The 21,874-nt window shown below is 39.9% G+C and overlaps 1 protein-coding gene across 1 annotated transcript in view; it reads right to left on the reverse strand.

Moving 5' to 3' along the window:
• Positions 1–21,874, reverse strand: part of ptpn13 (protein tyrosine phosphatase non-receptor type 13) — a 260,769-nt gene that overhangs the window by 85,730 nt on the left and 153,165 nt on the right. Inside the window, exons 14-21 of the mRNA XM_072253123.1 lie at positions 19,740–19,878; positions 14,672–14,824; positions 11,534–11,716; positions 9,842–10,004; positions 7,717–8,149; positions 6,981–7,090; positions 1,413–1,502; positions 961–1,068 (exon numbers count right to left, since the gene is read on the reverse strand). Coding sequence (XP_072109224.1) covers positions 961–1,068; positions 1,413–1,502; positions 6,981–7,090; positions 7,717–8,149; positions 9,842–10,004; positions 11,534–11,716; positions 14,672–14,824; positions 19,740–19,878 — 1,379 coding nt within the window. The remainder of the gene's footprint in view (positions 1–960; positions 1,069–1,412; positions 1,503–6,980; positions 7,091–7,716; positions 8,150–9,841; positions 10,005–11,533; positions 11,717–14,671; positions 14,825–19,739; positions 19,879–21,874) is intronic.

Here is a 21,874-nt window from a genome sequence, read left to right on the forward strand (position 1 = left end):
CTGACCAATCAAGAATTTATCCATCTCTGCTTTAAATATACATAAAGACTTAGCCTCCACAGCTGCCCATAGCGACGAACTCCACAGATTCACCACTCTCTGGTTAAAGAAATTCCTCCTCATCTCCATTCTACAAGGACAACCCTCTATTCTGAGGCTGTGTCCTCTGGTCTTAGATTCTCTCACTATAGGAAACATATCAGGGCAATCAGAGCAAACTAATTAAACACCTAACTAGACTAATCCCTTCTATTTACACAATATCTATATCCTCCCTCATTCTCTGCAAATTCATGTGCCTATCTAAGATGCTCTTAAATGCCTTTATCATATCTGCCTCCACATGCATCTTAACCTTTTGGATAATTAACCTTCTGGATGATTAATCTTTGCCTACATTTATAATATTATAAAATTCTTCAAAAACTGGAGAATTGGTTTAAAATATTAATATTTAAAATTATACTTTAACTTAAAATATTAATTAATTACAACACTAATTTAATGGTACAAGCCATAGTAAATCCCTATTGAAATGCAATAAATATTAAGTGTTATTCCAAGACAAAACACTAAGGGGTGCACCTAGACAACCACTTGCTGTTAAAACCAATAAACCGCAATGTGTTTAGTTAACCAGCTGAGGCACTGCATCTCTTTCTGGAAGAAAATTGGGAGTTGGGTAAGGAATACATTAAAATATGTGAAAGAAAACCAATGTCATCTGTTTAGGTCACAGATTCACTCTGGCATCCTGTCTGATAATGAGCTGTCAGATCCGAATGTTTAGGAAATATCAACACTGACAGCCCATAGTCCTAATCCCTACAAGAATAGCCCTTTCAAAACCTGTAGCCTCCTTGCCTGACAACTCACGCGCACAGCAGGGAATTGTGATGATCACGTTGGAGGAGCTGATAATATTACTACTTATCATGTGCAACAAACGCAATACAATACCTGGGTTTAACCGCTGATCAAGTTCTGCTGGACCTCCTGGCAAGATTGTAGAGACAAAGATTCCCAAGTCCAGTTTTCCTGTCTTTGCTCCACCAACAATCTGAAAACCTAATTTTAATCAATAATTTGGTGAGTGGCATTATCATTAGAATGCCTACAGTTCTTCACCTTTTGGCCAGAAGAGAACACTGTTGCATGAGGATGAGCATCTCAATTTAAATTCACTCTTTGGAATCAGGTAGTTTTTATGCTTTTGTTATTACTTGGTCTAAGCAACTAATTCCATTCACTATCATGCAAGATTTTGTCTAATAATTTTATATGTGTTTGTCCACAAAATTATCCAGATAATTTTATATACCTTTGCTTTAAAATTGTTGATAATAAAATTATTTTGGCAGTTAAGTGACATTACTTCAACCATAGATAAACCACACACTGAGCCAACGTACCCAAACCGTGTTTCACATCCTTCTTCAGCTTTATACATCTAAGCTCCCTTTCTGGTGAAGGTAATGCACTAAATTTCTGATGAAGAGCACCTATCAAATACAAATAGTTCAAAAAGTTAGGCTAGTATGACTGCCAATTAAGGAATTACTATAAATAAAAAGTCAACTTGCAAAAAAAAGGAATTGCAATTAATTTCAATGCTGGATTTGGAATTAAAGTGCATTCCAGTTAACTGGGCGATCAGTTAATCAGGGCAGCCACTTATTTGGGACAACTCTTAACGAACAAAAGCAAACCGAGAAAACGGCCAGGATTCCCTTTGTTTATTTGGGATACTATGTCATTTAATTGATGCGAGACGGCTGTCAAATAGGTTCAAAGTTGCACCAATCATGTGCACTTGTGTGGCTATCAGACATGACACTCTGCTTAGAATGAACACTTTTAAATAGCATCAGTTGTGTTTAAAAAAAAGTGATTTACATCAGTGATAGTTGGCAAGAAATAAGCAATAAAGCAGTTCCAAACCGTTTTGCTCACTGTGGTTTCGAGCATCTGGCAATGTCCGAAACGGCCAGGAGTGAAAATGAAACGAGTTCACCACTTCAACAAGTTAGAAGTGATGAAGAATTTGAAGGTATCAACATAATCTTGAATGCTACAATGAAAATGAAGATTTGGAGGATATAATCGTCAATAGCATTGTATGAAGGCAGTCCATTATCTGCACTAGGTGCCTGAGCTGATTTTGTTCATTGCATACACTGGACGAATTCATCCATCACTAACTATTAGGAATTAATACACAGTTTTATAGTACTGTGGTACTATTGGTAGCGTTATAATTTGTTCTGTATTTCATTTAAATGCATAATTTGTTACACAGATGGTCTTTTGTATACCTTTTTAAACTATTTCCATGAAACTTCAGTTAATTGGGACAGCCACTTAATTGTGCCAAAATGTACTGGTTCCAATGTATCCCAATTAACTGGAATCCACTGTAAATATGTCAAATCACATTTGCGTAATAATTAAATCCGTCGAACAAACTCTTGGCAATAATTAACACAACCCTGCCCTTCTAAAAACACCTTCAATTTGTTCTAAGCATCGATTAATTAGAAATAAGTACTATTTCACAATGCAGTTGTTTATCCTCATAAAGCTGATTAACATGCCACAGTCACAAAGCATTTTAAGAGCAATTAAGAGAATGTGAATGACTCAAATATTTCTGTGCAGAAATTAAATAACATGTCACACAATAATTTAAATGGATAACTAAAAAGTTTGCAATTCGCATCATTGCTCGAGCTCTTGATTATACAAAGAAAGGTTTAAGCTTCTCAGTGAGAAAAATAATGTCTGCTCAGTTACTGATTTGCTTTTGCTCATTTGCACTTTAAAAACCCAAATTAAACCACAATTAAATCAAAAATTGCAGATTTTCCAGTGCTATATAGGATAATTAGAACACATGCTTAAATTTGAATCTATCATCCCCTTACCAATATATTAAAGGCCTCTTGTGCCCAATATATCCATTATACATTCCTACAACAAATCAGTGTCAATTATTTATATGTAAATTTATTTCACCAGAAGAAATTCTGTTTGGGTCATGTTTCAGGGGATGGCACTTCGCACAAAAGAAAAGTTAATCAAAATTTATAAATGCTCAATTATCAAGGACTGTAAAAGTTGGATAAAACCCAAACAGCTGATGCAATTGGAAAACATGAATTTTTCCTTTTAGTTCTGTACACAAAGGAACAATACTTCAAGTGGCCAGTTCAGCTGGACTACCTAGGGCAAGTACTGTGTATGGCTCAGCATTCTCCAGAGGACATAATAGAACACACAAGGGCCTGCAAACTTCCACACATCTGCTAATAGCTGCTTCAAACTATTATGAATCATGGCCAGACTGGCTGCCAGCTTGCTAAAGTAGGATCTTGGGAAGATAATCGAAGTCAGCATAAAAGAGACAAAAAACTTTCAGAAACTTAAGAAAATATCTTCTGAAGATCGGTGGTGAAAAATATATGATTACGTTTAGAAGGGTACTATTTTCATATTAATCTATCTAATAAATTCATTAAGTTGAAGTAAGACAAATGTGATTCATCATTAGGAAATCTCAGAATCAATAATGCACTTTAAAAGTTTAGCAAATATTATGTTTTAAAACAAAGAATTGGACAATATGCATGTTATATTTCAGACATCCAAAATTTAAACTAAAATTATACATATGAAGCAACACACACACAAAATGCTGGAGGAACTCAGCACGTCAGGCAGCATCTATGGAAATTAATAAACAGACAACGTTTCAGGCTGAGACTGTTCTTCAGGACTGAAAGGTAAGGGGAAAGACGATAGAATAAAAAGGTGGAGGAGCAGCTGGTTGAAGAGTCAGAGGGCAGCAGAAATCACAGAGGGGGAGCAGTGAGAGAGAGTTTCACTAATCTCCCATCAAAGAGAAGATTTAAACTTATAACCATGCCATTGATGGGTTTCAGTCCTTACATAAACTATTCTAAATTATTAGATAACTAGGCAAATTATTTAAACAGCACAAATACACAAAGTAAGAAATAGTGCAACATTTAAAACTGTGTGTGTGCATGTTTTAGAACATGTTACCTTTTTATTCAATATTTCCAATGACGTAAAAACTGACAAAACAGCTTGTGGTGTGCACATCAAGTACACTACAGGCTTAATTTTCTCCTTGCATGTATTTATTGTAACTAGGAACTGGAGAAATAGAGAACAACAGGAGTAGAAAAACAGGGTGGCGACCAAGAAAAGCTGAATGATATGAGTGGTGACGGTGCTGACTGAAAGACAGAGGTAAATACACACCTAGAGGATGTGAAAACAGAAGGAATTAACTTGAAATATTATAAAAGAAAGAAAAGAATGAATGCTAGAAATGTGAGCTTGATTACCTGCAATCATTGGATTCTTAAGTCTATAATGTGCCATGTCAGAAGATGTGGTTCTAACCTTGAGTTTCTATTGAGTTCCATTGGAATACATAAGAGTAGGAGTGATCAGTGCCCAGACAATTAACATGAGAGGTGATGGTGAACTGAAGAGATACCGCAGAATCACATGACATGGAATCAGACCCTTGGGCTCACTGACTTCAAGCTGCCCATCAAACAGCCCTATTACGATAACTGTACACTAATCTCATTTTATTATCTGCATGCTCTCATCTGCTCCAACAGATACCGCCTCCCACCTGCTTGAGGGGGAATTTACATTAGTCGATTAACCTACTAGCTCACACATCACTGCATGTGGCAGGAAACCAAACAGTCATAGATACGGCGTACAAATTCCACACAAGCAGCAGATGACAGGACTGAATCAGAGTTGCTAGACAGTAACCAGGCAGCTTTGTTAGCTGCACTGTAATGTTGTACCACGATTTGTTGTAAACAGACGTTGAATGCGTATTAATATGGTTTTTACAACAGTATCAATGAAACTTACTCATAGTTAAGGGCTTAGGGGTGTAAACAGGAGCAGAGCATGATCTCTAAATGTGAGCCCCTGAACTTTAACAAGAATTCCCCATCTTGCACTGATAACCCCTTCTGTAACCCTCTTCCTCTTCTTGGACCTCGGCTCTAGCTTCCTTCCTGCTCTGGATCTTTTCATCTCTAATTGCCAATGAGTCATCAACTGGCTCGACTTCAGCACTCCTCGAGCCTTACCGCTTCTGAACACACTGTCCTCTGCTCTCTCCGCACCAATCTCAACCTCACCATCAAATCTGCAGACAAACGGGTGCTGTTCCTGTGCGGTGGACTGACCTCCGCCTTGCTGAGGCTAGGTGGTAGCTCTCAGACACCTCCACAAAAGATTTCAATACATCTCAACAAAAGGGCCAACCAGTTGCCCTCCATCACCACCCTCCTGAGTCGAGCGGAACTAGTCCTCACCCTCAACGATTTCTCATTTGACTCCTCCCACTTTCTCCAAACTCAAGCCGTAGCATTGGCAGCCGCATGGTTTCCAGCAATGCGTGCCTTTTCCCTGGCTACCTCATTTGCCTTTCTCGATCCCTGGAGACAAACTGTCTTATCAACATATTTTATAAACCTACCAATTGCCACTGCTATCTTGACTATACCTCTTCCCACCCTGTCTCCTATAAAAATTCTCAGTTCCTTCTCACTGCCGCATCTGTTCCCAGATGAGGCTTTCCTTTCCAGAACATTGAAGAAGTTCTCTTTCTTCAAAGAACAGGGTTTCCCTTGCTCCTCCATTGATACTACTCTCACCCCATCTCCTCCATTTCCTGGGCATCTGTGTTCAACCCATCTTCCCTCTGCCTTAACAAGGGTAGGTTTCCTTTTGTCTTCACCTACCACCTCATGAGCCTCCACATCCAATACATCATTCTACTCAACTTCCGCCATTTTCAATGGGATCCCACTACCAAACACATCTTTACCTTCCTCCCGCCTCACACTCCACATTCCACAGGGACCACTCCCCCGTGATTCCTTTGTCCATTTTTCCCTCCCTACCAATCTCTCTGCTGGCACATTTCCCTACAACTGACAGAAATGTGACACCTACCCATTCATTTCCTCCCTTACCTCCATTCAGAGCCCAACTATTCCTTCCAGATACAGGTTCCTCTACATTGGTGAGATCCCACATAAATTGAGACACTGCTTTGTTAAACACCTCTGTTCCATCTGACAAAAGTAGACATTCCCTGTGGCCAACCATTTTGATTCCTATCCCCATTCCCATTCCAGCATGTCAGTCTATGGCCTCCTCTTTTGGCATGGTGAAGCCACTCTCAAGAGTGGAGGTCCCCATATTCCATTTCAGTAGCCTTCTATCTGATGGCATGAACATCAATTTCTCGTTCTGGTTAACTTTTTTTTCCCTCCCCTTTACCTCTTCTATTTCCCACTCTGGCCTCTTACCTTTTCTCCTCACCTGCCATGGTCCACTCTCCTCTACTATCAGATTCCTTCCTCTCCTGCCCTTTACCTTTCCTACCCACCTGGCTTCACCTGTCACCTTTCGGCTAATCCTCCTTTCCCTCCCCCTCCTCTATTGTTCACCCAAAATGCCAACTGTTTATTCATTTTCATAGATGCTGTCTGACCTGCTGAATTCTTCCAGCATTTTGTATGTGTTAACCTGAATTTGTTCTAGGTACTAAGTATACGTACAAACTGAATTGGTACTTTGGTGTTCTTATTTCAGAGGACCTGGGCCCAACAATTATGAAGAAAACACAGTATTGCCTCTGACACCTAAAACTTCGAAAAATCTCTACAGATGTGTGGTGAAGAATATATTAACTGGCTGCATCACAACCTGGTATTCTTTCTTTTTGTATTTGCAGAGCTTGTTGCCAGTTGTCCGCCCTGTTGGTAGTGTCTTTCATGGATTCTATCATGGTTATTGGATTTATTGAGTATGTCTGAAGGAAAATGAATCCCAAGGTTGTATATAGTGACATATAATTCAACTTTAATAATAAATTTACTTTGAATCTTGAAATATTAGTGTCTGACCTGTGGCATTTGCCTGAATAGAATCTTCTGCAGATGGCGAATCAGGTGCAGGAATTCTTCGGGGAGGGCTTCGGTGTAAGGTGGCCTGAGACTTCTTTGGACAAGTGACACTTGAACAAAATAATAAAAGTGATAAAATGGAAGACAAGTAAATGACAGATTTTTTTTTCAGTAAATTGCAAAACCAAAAATTGAAACTAACTGTACTTTACATACACCATTCTCCATAATATAGTACCTTAAGTAGATTGTGTAATTAAGAACAAACCAACAGTCATATGATAAAGAAACAATACATTTTAATCAGAGATTTTCTGAGTAATCACTAAATAAGTCATTTTAAGATTTTAAAACTAAAATTGATCCTGTTTCCTTGTGATTTCAGCAAGAGGCAACATGGTAAACTACTTTTTTTGTTCAGATTTGATGCCATCATTTGCTATGATTGAGGAAAAGAATGCACACTTCTTTAATGACACACATTTGTCTATATATACTAATGTGTCTAAATCTCAAAGCAACTGAGGAAGAGTAATATGTAACTTCAACAGCTGCATCTAGATCCAGGGAAGAATTTTTTTTAAATTGACTGGTTTTGTTGACAAAGATGATCATGTGGCGAAAGTACCCTCAGTCCCAAAGGTTTGCTTTGTTCATCAAGGTCTTAGTTGCGGCAGTTTCTAACACACCGGACCTACTCCTTATTTAAAGCTATTCCTTATGTGAACAAACATACCTGCTTTTGATCCACTGCTCACTGTCTGCCACGGACTCTGTGTCTGAACGGTGCTGTGGATGCTTCAGTTTGAGTCCACTTGGCCCTTTCAGCATACTTGAAGGAGGAATGAGCTGGCTGCTAAAAATGGATGAACTTCTCCGTTTTGAGTCAGAAACTGGACGAAGGTCGTAGTGAGATTTGCTGAGAATGGGAGGGTATTGATCCCACAGAGTTCTATACACCTTATCTTTTGAGATGCTGTGCAGAGGCTGGTTCAACGCTGCCTCTGACCTGGACATGCGTTTCAGCAAATCAGATTGTGCAAGTTGTAATGGATCCGTTATTTTGCTGTAGGCACTAGCGGCAAGACTAGAACTGCTATTTACCCTACTTGTGCTGAATACACCTGCTGAGTCTCCATTGTGGTTCAAGTTGTTGACCGATAAACTTTCTAAAAAAAAATACAGAGAAAAGTGAATTCGGTCAGCATGTCAGGCAGAATGAATGTACAATCAGGACTGCTCCATCCCACCATTAGGACATCTCTATCCCACCGTTAGGACATCCCAATTCCACCGTTAGGACATCTCTATCCCACCGTTAGGACATCTCCATTCCACCGTTATCCCACTGTTAGGACATCTTCCATCCCACCGTTAGGACATCTTCATCCCTATCCCACCATTAGGACATCTCCATCCCACCGTTAGGATATCTTCCATCCCACCGTTAGGATATCTTCCATCCCACCATTAGGACATCTCCATCCCACCGTTAGGACATCTGCATCCCACCGTTAGGACAACTCCATCCCACCGCTAGGACATCTCCATCCCACCGCTAGGACATCTCCATCCCACCATTAGGACATCTCCATCCCACCGTTAGGACAGCTTCCATCCCACCGTTAGGACATCCCAATCCCACCGTTAGGACATCCCAATCCCACCGTTAGGACATCCCAATCCCACCGTTAGGACATCTCCATCCCACTATTAGGACAGCTTCTATCCCACCGTTGAACGGCCCACTAGTACAATAAGATGGACTCTCTACCACGCAATCTACCTATTTTAGCTTTGTGCCCTATTCCCTGCCTGCATTTACACTTTCTCTGTAACTGTAACATATTATTCTGCTTTCTGTTATTGTTTTTCCTTCTATTACCTCGTACTGTGGTACTAAAATAATCCGTATGGATAACATGCAAAACAAAGTTTTTCACTCTACCTTGCTACATGCAATAATAAGAAACCAAATTCTCTACCCAATCTCTTCTGTGACGTACATCTTCTTGTCAAATCTTGACAGCTCCATACTATACCCAACCTCTTAATAACAAGGAAACATAGCAGACAGGGAACGGTGTTTCCAATTTATTTTACTCATTATGGGAAAGGCTCTTCTCTCAAAGTAATATTGGAAGTTTAACATATGGGGAATTTCCAACACATACACACTTCTTAATTGTTAGTGATCTATATTGTCACCACAATTACACTTTGCAACATTTAACTAAGTAAACTGGAAAAAAAAATGTAATAAAACTAACTTATCAGGTTCTGTAAATTGTGAACCCAGTGGCCATCTTTCGTTACCTCCCCACTTTGACAACTTTTGCTAAATCAATGATCAGCCGTGTAGCTATTACTGCCAGATTGTTTAACACCCAATATCACCACCACACTAATTTCCAAAAAGATTAAGCAGTAACATACAGAGACTTAAATATGTTTTACCCGAACCTGTTACCTTCAGTATATCCCGGTTAAAAAAACTGAACAATTAAATTTGTGTAATCAATGTTATTCTAATCCTATTAAATATCTTAATTACTTTTCTGTTAACCCGCAACACATTCTTTTCTATCATTCTTCACTGTATTTTGCACCAGGGTATGAGATTTTAAATACCGAAGTACTGTGTACTCTACATTGGGGGTGTGTGTATTATAATCAGTAGCATGGTATCACCTGTTATCCAACTTAGAACAGAACTAAGGAAGTTAAATAGGGAAACCAATGGAATATTTTAATAATTTTAAGGTTTTCTTTCCAATTCTAAAGCTTATGATTGCAAGTGTTAATAACATATTTGTTTTCACATTTCAAGCAGAAGAATGAAGAATAGCTTGCACCCATACCAACTTCATCCACGTTCTGATTGTCCCTCCGTGCTCTCATCTGCAGTTGAAATTTGTGCTGGGATGAGACTAAGTGCAAGAGATATTGACATGTCTTGCTGCTATCTGTCTGAAACATATGCTTAATGCCATCTGAAGAACTTTGTAATGTAATCTTCTTTCTCTGTATATATGGGGAAGACAATACTGAGTTTGGAATGGAGTGGAAATTAGAACTGCAGCACAATGAAACTTTATTTACATTTAGAAAATATTTACCCAAAATGAAATTACAATCAATACACAGAATTTAATTCATTTTACGGTAATATGTAACCTTAATGAATAACATAAATCAGATAATTTTATCTTTGCTTTATTTACTAAAAATAGTTAAGCACCAACACTTGCTTCTAACTCAATCCATGTCATGGTGAGAAAACTGTTTTCAAATCACTGAAGCACAACTATAAGAAAAATGTGGGACTTAAATAATCGGAGAAACAAAAGGGCAATTTCTTCTATAAATAACAACTACAATATTTTAATCTCCTTTTGTCTTTTCCATGCATTATTGCTGCAGAAAGATCTTTCTGCAACTGAGTAAAATGCATTATCATGCATATTTGTACATAGCTTATCATGTACATATCTGTCTAATTGATTTCAATCTTCTTTGTAAAGAATTTCAACTACAATATTTGATAGAACATGATGAACATGTAAAGTGAGTAAAATAATAAACTAGAGACACGACCGACTGAAGATGCTAGAATATGAAGGAACAAAAACAAACGGCTGCAGAAACTCCAGCTGCATCAGTCGTCATTGAGTCCCATTTCAGGTTGTACTATAAACCAGTTTTAGTGCTGTAATCTCAAATAATGACGAGGCAGCCTACAGAAAAGAAGTCGTCACCCTGACACAGTGGTGTCAAAAAAACAACCCCTTCCTCAATGTCGCAAAAACAACGGAGCTGGTTGTGGTCTACAGGAGGAATGGAGACAGGCTAACCCCTATTGACATCAATGGATCTGGGGTTGAGAGGGTGAACCCCGAATCCATTTAAGTTCCTCAGCATACACATCACTGAGGATCTCATGTGGTCTGCACATACCGGCTGTGTGGTGAAAAAAGCACAACAGCACCTCTTTCACCTCAGATGGTTGAAGAAGTTTGGTATGGGCCCCCAAATCCTAAGGACTTTCTACAGGGGCACAATTGAGAATATTCTGACTGGCTGCATCACTGCCTGGTATGGGAACAGTACTTCCCTCAATCGCAGGACTCTGCAGAGAGTGGTGCGGACAGCCCAGCACATCTGTAGATGTGAACTTCCCACTGTTCAAGACTTTTACAGAAAAAGATGTGCAAAAAGAGTCCGAAGGATCGTTGGGGACCCAAGTCACCCCAATCACAAACTGTTCCAGCTGCTACCATCCAGAAAATAGTACCGCAGCATTAAAGCCAGGACCAACAGGCTCCAGGACAGCTTCTTCCACCAGGCCATCAGCCTGATTAATTCACACTGATACAATTGTATTTCTATGCTATACTGACTGTCCTATTGTACATACTATTTACTATAAATTGCACATTGCACATTTAGATAGAGATGTAATGTAAAGATTTTTATTCCTCATGTATTAAAGGATGTAAGTAACAAAGTCAATTCAATTCAATAAATGATACTCAGAGCTGAAGTTCACTTACATTGAATGAAATTTTTTTTGTATCTCTCCATGGAAACCGAAGGATTTCTGTTCTTGCCCCATTTTGTAACATATAAACAAATACACCTTTCGAACAAATGCCTAGATTTATCCCAGTTTGAGACTTTTTTTCTGGTAGGACCCGATGGAACAGCACTCCATACTCAGGCAGTTTCTGACATACCTGAAAATCATGTAAAAAAAAAGTTTCTTATAAATAAGCACACGTTCAAAAGGACTAAAGTAAGAAAATATACTGAGTTCTAATCATCATACATAACAGCCAGGGAATCCTAATGAAAACTTAGATACAGCTCCATAAAAACATCATCATTGGCCTGTTTGTGGCACTCGGCCAAATGCATGGATGTACCATGTTATCATAGTGGTTTCCCACTAATTAATGTAATCTCCAGTCGATTTTTGGAGATCTCCTTCTTAGGCAATCTCTTCAAGACTGAGAATGTCTTGCTTCCACTATAGTTTGGTGTGCTCTGAGATGACTAATTGGCCTTTGTGGGAGCTGCAGACTCTTCCACAGATGGGGTAAGCAGAGGCAAGATGGGGTGAATGGGTGGGACGTTTGGGATGAAATGTGATCCTTTCACTTTTTGTGGCTATCCTCCAATGTTCCTGAGGAAATTGGAAGTGTTTGATATCTTAGAGTATAGAATGGGACATAGAGCAGTATAGGAAAGGAACAGACAGTGTGGTCATTATATTAGTGCCAATCAAAACTAAATCTATCAGCCTACACATAGTCTATATCTCTCTATTTCCTAATGTTCATGTGCTTGCCTAAAGGCAAGTTAGATGTAGAGATTGTTTCTCATTTCACCATTTCCCCCAGCAGTGTGGTCCAGGCACCCTTTGTGTAAAAAAAAAGTCTCATAAATCTCCATTAAACATTCCCCCCATCATCTGAAATCCTAGTCGTCAAGTATTTGGTGTTTCTATCCTGGGAAAAAGATTATCTACCAGCTCTAAAGAAAACAATCCAAGTTTCTCTAACTCTTAAGTTAACTCCCAAGTTAATACTTTCTAATCCTGCAGACATCCTGATGCACCTCTTCTGTACAAACTCCAAAGCCTCCACATCATTCCTGAACTGAATACAGCACTCCAATTGTAGATTAACCATAGTCTTATACAACTGTAATGTGACTTCTACCTTTTATATTCAGTTGCCAGATCGATGAAGGCAAGCATACTGTATGCCTTCTTTTTCACCCTACTTACTTCTGTTGCCACTGTCAGGAAGCTATGGACCTGCACTCTGAGATTCCTTTGTACAGCAATGGTCCTATGGGTCCTGCCATTTACAACATACTCTCCTCCCTAGATTTAACCTCTAATGCGCAACACCTTGTCTGAATGAGTTCTATTGAATAACTTAAAAGCACATTGTTTACTGCAGTAGATTGCACTGCAATTTTCAGTTTTAAAAGGAAGAAGTCACTAAAATGGACTTTGCCTTTTTTCTTCTATATTTGTGTTTTTCTTGTAAAAATTGTGTTTAATGTCTACATGTTTAGTGGAAGGCCCATCTTCTCATAAGCTTCCTTATTGATGAAATCAAGTCTGGAACTCAACCTCCATGCATACACGTGCAAGAACAATTAATGGATGATTATCACAATGTTCACCAACTCAATAGGTAAGAAAATGCACGGCTCAAGAATCCAGTCCTACCAATGCTCCTTCAAACTGCTTTGCAAACATGTACTCGCACCTATACAGGAGTGGCCGCTGAGTGTATGCTTGTGATCTTCTGCTGCTGTCGCCTATACACTTCAAGGTTCAATGTGTTGTGCTTTCAGACATTCAGGGAATCTCTTCTGCACAACACTATTGTAACGTCTGGTTATCTGAGTTGCTGTCACCTTCCTGTCAGCTTGAACCAGTCTGGTCATCCTCATCTGATCTCTCTCATTAACAAGGCATTTTCACCCAAAGAACTGCTACTCTCTAGACGACTTTTGTTTCTTGTATCATTCACTGTAAACTCTAGACACTGTTGTGCATGAAAATCCCAGGAGGTCAGCAGTTTCTGAGATCCTCAGACCACCATGTCTGGTGCCAAAAATTAATGTCATGCCAAATTTTCACAAACTCCAAAGGAAGCAGAGGTGTTGCCATGCTTTCTTCATAATTGCACTTGGGTGCTAGGCCCAGGACAGGCCCTCTGCAATCATAACACCAAGGAATTTAAAGTCACTTTGATTCCATTTCTACCCCATTCTGACGTTTGGTCTGAAGAACAACCGAACCCCTTGATCATCTCTGCCTGCTTTTATGCACTGAGTTGCTGCTATATGACTGACTGATGAGATATTTGCACAAAACAAGCAGGTGTAGAGGCTTATCGAATAAAATGTGCACCTTGTTTTGTCTGTAACTCTAACCAACTGAGAGTATAACAAAGAGAAAATTTAGAGGAATACTGTGGAGACACCGTTTTTGGTAGCTATTCTGGTTTTTGAATGCCTACGGTAGGTGGTCTTTCCTTTCAGCACACCAACAAATCAACTGTTTGCAGTTTTATGCAAATATGCACATCTCAAGGCCTTTTGTATTTATTCAATTCTGATCATTTACCACGAAATACTTTGAATAGTCAGTTGTACTATTCCTCATACATGTCTTTTCTAATGTTAGAAAGGAATAATGTAATCAGGAAATCTTTTGTAATACAATTGGGAACTCAAATCTCACTGACCAGCGAACAGCATGCATATAGTAATTCAGTTTTCACTATTAACCACCTGCAGAAATGCACAGTAACACTTCAAATTCACCTTCAGAACCCACTTACCAAGGGTCTAAATACAGCAATGTGGAACAAAAATAAAATAACATTTTCAGCTGCAGACCGCCTTAACACGTATTTAACAACATAATTGGAGAGTAACATGCACCTTTTTTTTTACCTTTATAACAAATAATCTGATTTTATTTGAGTTAAAAAGGTTCAAAACTGAGCCCAACTTTCTCCCTTGGTGAAAATTATTGTCAGCCCAACCTCATAAATGGTCAATAATTAACTAATTGAAATGGTCCAAATTTTAGGGGTGAACAAAATAAAAATGCTACTCTTCACTGCAATCTTCCCCCTCATTTTCCATGTTAAAATGATCACCTTAAGAAACTCAAGCTCAGATTCCGCTTCGGTGGCTCCACAATATGTGATGTGCAACTTAGGCAGCTCCTCCTTCATGTACGACTGATCCAAGGACTCCATCACTCCAATTGGCAAATAGTGCTCGAGTCGGAAATAACTTCTCCCATGAATCTGCAATTAAATTATGTAACTAAATACTTTCATCAGAAAAGATAGTTTGGAACAGTTTATTTTTGGAAAGGGAGGATTAGATACATTTTCTTATGCAACTGAAGTAGAAGTTTTCAAATATTTGGAGAAATGTTAATACACCTGTACAGTTACTCTCTCAAATGACAAAACACAGCTTCGGTTATCCAAACTGCTGTTAAAACTGGTGCCAAAGGAAATGTCAAAATCAAGCCAACCAAAACAAAGCTACAAAAATGCAATCAGCAGATCAGGCAGCATCACTGGAAAGAGCTACAGATGGATAGAGTGGGTGTGAGATAGAGGATCAAATGTCAGACAACCTTAAGGTCGGAATTATTCCTGAAGGCTGAATATAGGTGCTCCACAAACTGTGACACAATCTGTATTTGAATTTTCTGTTGTAGAGGAGAGCACCAAATGCTGTTCACTACATTGGAGGAAATGCATGTACATTGCCTCTTCACCTGGAAAGAAAGTTTGGATGGGAAATCTGATTGGTAGGAAGAGAAAAGGTAAAAAGACAATATTGCATGTTCTGCAGTTGATGGGAGATGGAAAAGTGGGTCAGAGATCCTAAGAATAAAGATTTTTTTTTCACATATCTCATAAAAAAGTGGGTATAAAAAAACTGAATTTAGATGAAATAAGTAAATAAACAAACAAGATAGCTATGCAGAGAACTGAACTAGTTTACCCAAGTCAACAATGACTGGCTGCTGGCTCATTGATTGAGGCCCCTAATGTAATTTACTTTGGAAACCAACAGGGCAATCTCTTCTGTTGATACTTGTACAACAATACTTTATCAAACAATATAATGCTTTATAATGCTGGTGTGCACTGTTCTTCCCAACTACTTCCTCTTCCTGATCTCTCACTTTATTTTTTCCAGATTGATACTGTCCAATTTTATCCAATTATCTTTAATTTTGCTAAGTAACAAGTCGATTATGTTGTAGCTTGCCAAATATATCTTGGGGGGAAAAGAATTACACACAGAATATTGGCCAAAATATCTCCAAAGATTTCAATTAAAAATCTATGCTGGGTTTTCTTTTGTAACTGATATGTAGTTTTTCAAATTCCTTTTAACTTTGTACCAACTCATTTTCTCCAAATGTTTCTCCAGAGTATGTAGTTGCCAGGTTTAGCCCATTTCCCCTTCTTAATTTCTTTCTGGAGTATCTGGAATCTATATCCTCTGATGCTTTGGCTGGAATGCTGTAGATGCATACAGTCTTCACAATTTTCACCTTTGTTTTCTATCATAAATTGGAAATACAGTCCATATGGACCAGGCAACACTTTGACTCCAAAGCCTAAATATGCCCCGTCCACTTTTTGAGTAGCCCATCTTTATTTAATGGTAACACACATCAAAGTTGGTGGTGAACGCAGCAGGCCAGGCAGCATCTCTAGGAAGAGGTGCAGTCGACGTTTCAGGCTGAGACCCTTCGTCAGGACTAACTGAAGGAAGAGTGAGTAAGGGATTTGAAAGTTGGAGGGGGAGGGGGAGATCCAAAATGATAGGAGAAGACAGGAAGGGGAGGGATGGAGCCAAGAGCTGGACAGGTGATTGGCAAAAGGGATACGAGAGGATCATGGTACAGGAGGTCCGGGAAGAAAGACGGGGGGGGGGGGACCCAGAGGATGGGCAAGGGGTATATTCAGAGGGACAGAGGGATAAAAAGGAGAGTGAGAGAAAGAATGTGTGCATAAAAATAAGTAACAGATGGGGTACGAGGGGGAGGTGGGGCCTAGCGGAAGTTAGAGAAGTCAATGTTCATGCCATCAGGTTGGAGGCTACCCAGACGGAATATAAGTTGTCTTCAGAGATCTAGAAAGGGGAGGGAGGTGTCGGAAATGGACCAGGTTTACCTGGTCCATTTCCGACACCTCCCTCCCCTTTCTAGATCTTTCTGTCTCTGTCTCTGGAGACAGCTTATCCACTGATGTCTACTATAAGCCTACTGACTCTCACAGCTATCTGGACTATTCCTCTTCTCACCCTGTCTCTTGCAAAAACGCCATCCCCTTCTCGCAATTCCTCCGTCTCTGCCGCATCTGCTCTCAGGATGAGGCTTTTCATTCTAGGACGAGGGAGATGTCTTCATTTTTTAAAGAAAGGGGCTTCCCTTCCTCCACTATCAACTCTGCTCTTAAACGCATCTCCCCCATTTCACGTACATCTGCTCTCACTCCATCCTCCTGCCACCCCACTAGGAATAGGGTTCCCCTGGTCCTCACCTACCACCCCACCAGCCTCCGGGTCCAACATATTATTCTCCGTAACTTCCGCCAACTCCAACGGGATCCCACCACTAAGCACATCTTTCCCTCCCCCCTCTCTCTGCATTCCGCAGGGATCGCTCCCTACGCAACTTCCTTGTCCATTCGTTCCCCCCCCATCCCTCCCCACTGAGCTCCCTCCTGGCACTTATCCGTGTAAGCGGAACAAGTGCTACACATGCCCTTACACTTCCTCCCTTACCACCATTCAGGGCCCCAAACAGTCCTTCCAGGTGAGGCAACACTTCACCTGTGAGTCGACTGGGGTGATATACTGCATCCGGTGCTCCCGATGTGGCCTTTTATATATTGGTGAGACCCGACGCAGACTGGAAGACCGCTTTGCTGAACCTCTACGCTCTGTCCGCCAGAGAAAGCAGGATCTCCCAGTGGCCACACATTTTAATTCCACATCCCATTCCCATTCTGACATGTCTATCCACGGCCTCCTCTACTGTAAAGATGAAGCCACACTCAGGTTGGAGGAACAACACCTTATATTCCGTCTGGGTAGCCTCCAACCTGATGGCATGAACATCGACTTCTCTAACTTCCGCTAGGCCCCACCTCCCCCTCGTACCCCATCTGTTACTTATTTTTATGCACATATTCTTTCTCTCACTCTCCTTTTTCTCCCTCTGTCCCTCTGAATATACCTCTTGCCCATCCTCTGGGTCCCCCCCCACCTTGTCTTTCTTCCCGGACCTCCTGTCCCATGATCCTCTCGTATCCCCTTTTGCCAATCACCTGTCCAGCTCTTGGCTCCATCCCTCCCCCTCCTGTCTTCTCCTATCATTTTGGATCTCCCCCTCCCCCTCCAACTTTCAAATCCCTTACTCACTCTTCCTTCAGTTAGTCCTGACGAAGGGTCTCAGCCTGAAACGTCGACTCCACCTATTCCTAGAGATGCTGCCTGGTCTGCTGCGTTCACCAGCAACTTTGATGTGTGTTGCTTGAATTTCCAGCATCTGCAGAATTCCTGTTGTTTTTCTTTGATGGTATCCTTTCCAAAACTACTTCTACTACTTCTTAAGTCAGATATTAATGTTCTTGTAATGAGTGAATACAAATGAAATTCTAATTTAGTAGCTCAGTTTACTGTGTTTAAAAGTTTGTGAAATTCCATATTCTTCCATATCAGTAGGCCACTAATCTATTCTCAAACTGCATCTTTTACCCACTTACATTCTTTCTAAATTCAGCTAGATAATCCCTACTTTACAAAAATAAGACAAATTGCAAGACATTGCACTTGCCTCGAACTCCAGCAGCCAGTGCATGAAAGTTAAACGCTCTCAGTGACCTTGGCAGCTTCTGACAAAGTCACAGTGGCCTAAGGCAGCAGCTCTGGGCGCATTAGTAGAATATTTCAATAAGTAGATTCTTACCTAATAGAGTGCTCACATATAAACATTTCCCAAGGCTGAGTAGGTAGCATTTCTACCTGAATATGTGGTTTCCCGCAAAGTCCTTTACTCCTCTTCCTCCTTCTCCTGGTGCCATTTTAATGCTACTTTAACAATATTTAATTGTCAAGTTAATGCTGAACTTACCTCTAAGATTCAATTTATTTTCCCAATACAAGTAATTTATGATATTAACCTGGATTTTTCTGTATTATAATGACAATTTGTTAGTATTCCCCATTATTACTTGCTAAAACTAAGTTGCATTATTCTGGAGTTACTTATTTCTTGCTTGGGAGCTTGCATTAAACCTCACAGTGATGATCTTTGCAATATTCAGCTGATCACTGCCACCAGTTCCGCTATGTGCTCCATTGTGTGCTATGGAGCAGCAAGATATTTGCAGTTTGAACATTAACCTCACATGACAGGGTGCTGGTTTGGTTTGCAGCCAGGACAATTTCTCATAATCACACAATTGCAGTCAAAGTTCTCTCAGTGATAATGTTACCACTCCACAGGCTGGGGTTTTGGGCTCTTCACAGACAGAATCCACACATAAATAGATTAACTGCTGTAATATGACAAACAGGCTAATTACTCACTAACATCAAAAAGAACACAAAGGAAGCATAAGGTTTAACTTGTTCAATCAAGCAAAATTTTTACTAAATAAGTGTCCTGGCACTGAAAAATTCTCGAAGAAACATGGTGTGTGCAATTTTAAAATGAGAAATAAATTAATTGTATCTATTTGAAATTTTACACAATCCCATGTAACTCAATTTTTATTTCAATTTCCTGTTTCTACTTCTTGTTTTGTTGTCGGTATGGATTTTTCAATTTGATCGACACAGATTACCTGCAGAGAAACCTACTTCAAATGTTCACAGGCAGCTTTCCTGCGGGTCAGCATTGTTTTCTCACAACTGACCCAAAAAATCTGGGTCACTGAAGTAATCTTTAGTTAGGGGAAAATTTGATCTTTTGTTGTACTTCTTACAATTTTACTCTGACATTTTGTATGTTGTAAACTCGCTTTTCACTGAGTCCCTTCAGCTTCTCCACCGACCAGCTTGCTTAAACTACACCTGTTCAAACCAGCAAAGTTACAGGTGAGGAAAAATTTAAAAATTGCAAGATGAAGACTGTTTCTGTCGCTTATTGAGAACACCACAGAACAGTAAATGTACACGTACCTCTGGCTGGTAGTCCCCAAATTCAGACTGAAGAGCCAATGAAGCAAGAAGCAAAGCTGTCTCATTGCTGCAGTGTAACCTCTCCTCTAATATATCCCTTCGAAACTGCAAATAGTACTGATGCCTGGTCAGCGTGTGCCTTCAGAGAGAAAGAAGAGTGCTCCAATATGACAAACTGTATATCTTGAAATAATGAATAATGTTATTATAAAGTACTTTTGAACATAGAACAGTAAAGGCCCTTCATCCCCAAATGTTGTGCAGACCTACTCCATGACCAACCAATCCTCATCCGCCCCCCCCCAACACAGCCCATTAGCCCCTATTTTGCCTATCAAAAAGTCTTTCAAAACAACTTTTTCTTGCACTTCATTCCATAATATGAGCAAAAGGATAAGCACAGTTTTCTTAGGGAAACAGGTTCCGAAGCTCTCTCCAAGAGGACGAAAATATCCTCTCTTGGACAATTACGAGGAACCTGCAAAAACCAAATTTAGACAGTCTTCATTTTAATTCCTACCCATGCACAAAGAGGCTATAATTTAGAACTAAGCGGCAGAAAATGGTACGTAACTATCCATTTCTCAAATATGGTCAAAGAGACTCAGTGACAGTAATGATTAGGTGGTTCAAAGAGATGGAATATTGCCCTTTCATTTCAGAGTCTGATTCCATTCCAGACACAAGGCTTGCTTTCTATTGAACTGAAGCTCTCAGTTCAATAAAATTATAAAATTATAAAATAAATATAATTTTATTTAGACATTCAGCAGCTTCATACAAAGAGACCTCCAGGAATGCCAGTTAGATATTCTGAAAAGAAGTAGTGCTGGAAACATTAGCAAGTCATGCAACATCAGTGGAGAGAGAAATAAGAATTAAAATTTCAGATTTCATCACAATGCTAAGCCACATTCAATGAATTATGCACATGATCTCCTAGGTCCCTCTGTTCTATTACACTCCCTAGTACCCTATCATTTATAATAACAGTCCTACACTGGTTTGACTTACCAAAATGCATCACTTCACACTTATCTGTATTGAAGTCTATTTGCCACTCTTTGACTCACTTCCTTAACAGACCAAGAACCTCCTGTAAGCTACAAAAACCTTCTTCATGATCAACACCTCCTCATAATTTTATGGCATCCACAAACGTACAGATCAAGCCCTCTGTATTTGCATCGAAATCACTAATAGAAGTCACGGGTAACAACGATTGCAGCATGGGCCCCTGTGGCACACCACTGGTCAAGTCACAACATCCACTTTCAGAAACAACCTTGAAGCACAACTTTCTGTTTTCCACCTCCAAGATGATTTTGAATCCATCTAACTCGCTCTCCCTGGATTCCACTGCTGAATGCCTTGCTAAAGTCCATACAGACAACATCTACTCCCCTCCAATAGCTTCCCTACCAGTGATGTTAGGCTGCCAAGCCTGTAGGTCCCTGACTTGTCCTTGCTTCCTCTCTTAAAACAACAGTACAACATTAGTCCTATCCAGTCTTCGGGAATTTCACCAGTGGCTAATGATGAAGCAAATATCTCTGTAGCAGCCTCCATAATTTCTTCTCTAGCCTCCCTCAACGTCTGAGGATGCACTTGGTCAAGGCCTGGGAATTTACCTACCATAATATGCTGTAAAAATGTCAACACCTCTTCTCCATGAAGATCCCCACGTGTTTCTCTTATCTCTTGAGCAGTAATAACATTCTCCTCAGTAAACTCTGAGGAGAAATATTCATTAAAATACCATCCATCTCCTGTGGCCTTGTTAATTTCCAAGGAGGCCTACTCTCTCCTCAGTCACCCTTTTACTCTTAATATAGCAATAGAACCTCAGAATTTCCTTAGATATATCTGCCACATATATCTCATAATCTCTCTTCCTCCTCCTCTGATTTCCTTCAGAGTATTCCTAACCTTTTTATAGTCATGGATTCTCAGCCCTGGCTTCCCAAACCGAATGTACATGGAGACACATTGACCAGAGCCTCAATATCTCTCATCAGGCAAGACTCCCCAAACTTGCCAGGTTTACTCTTCACCCTAACAGGAACATGCTGCACTTTGACTCTTCATATCTTGATAATGCAAAGAAATGGGAGAAAAATGGACCGAATACAGGC

Source organism: Mobula birostris, chromosome 3 (assembly GCF_030028105.1).
Source record: "Mobula birostris isolate sMobBir1 chromosome 3, sMobBir1.hap1, whole genome shotgun sequence".
NCBI lineage: Eukaryota > Metazoa > Chordata > Chondrichthyes > Myliobatiformes > Myliobatidae > Mobula > Mobula birostris.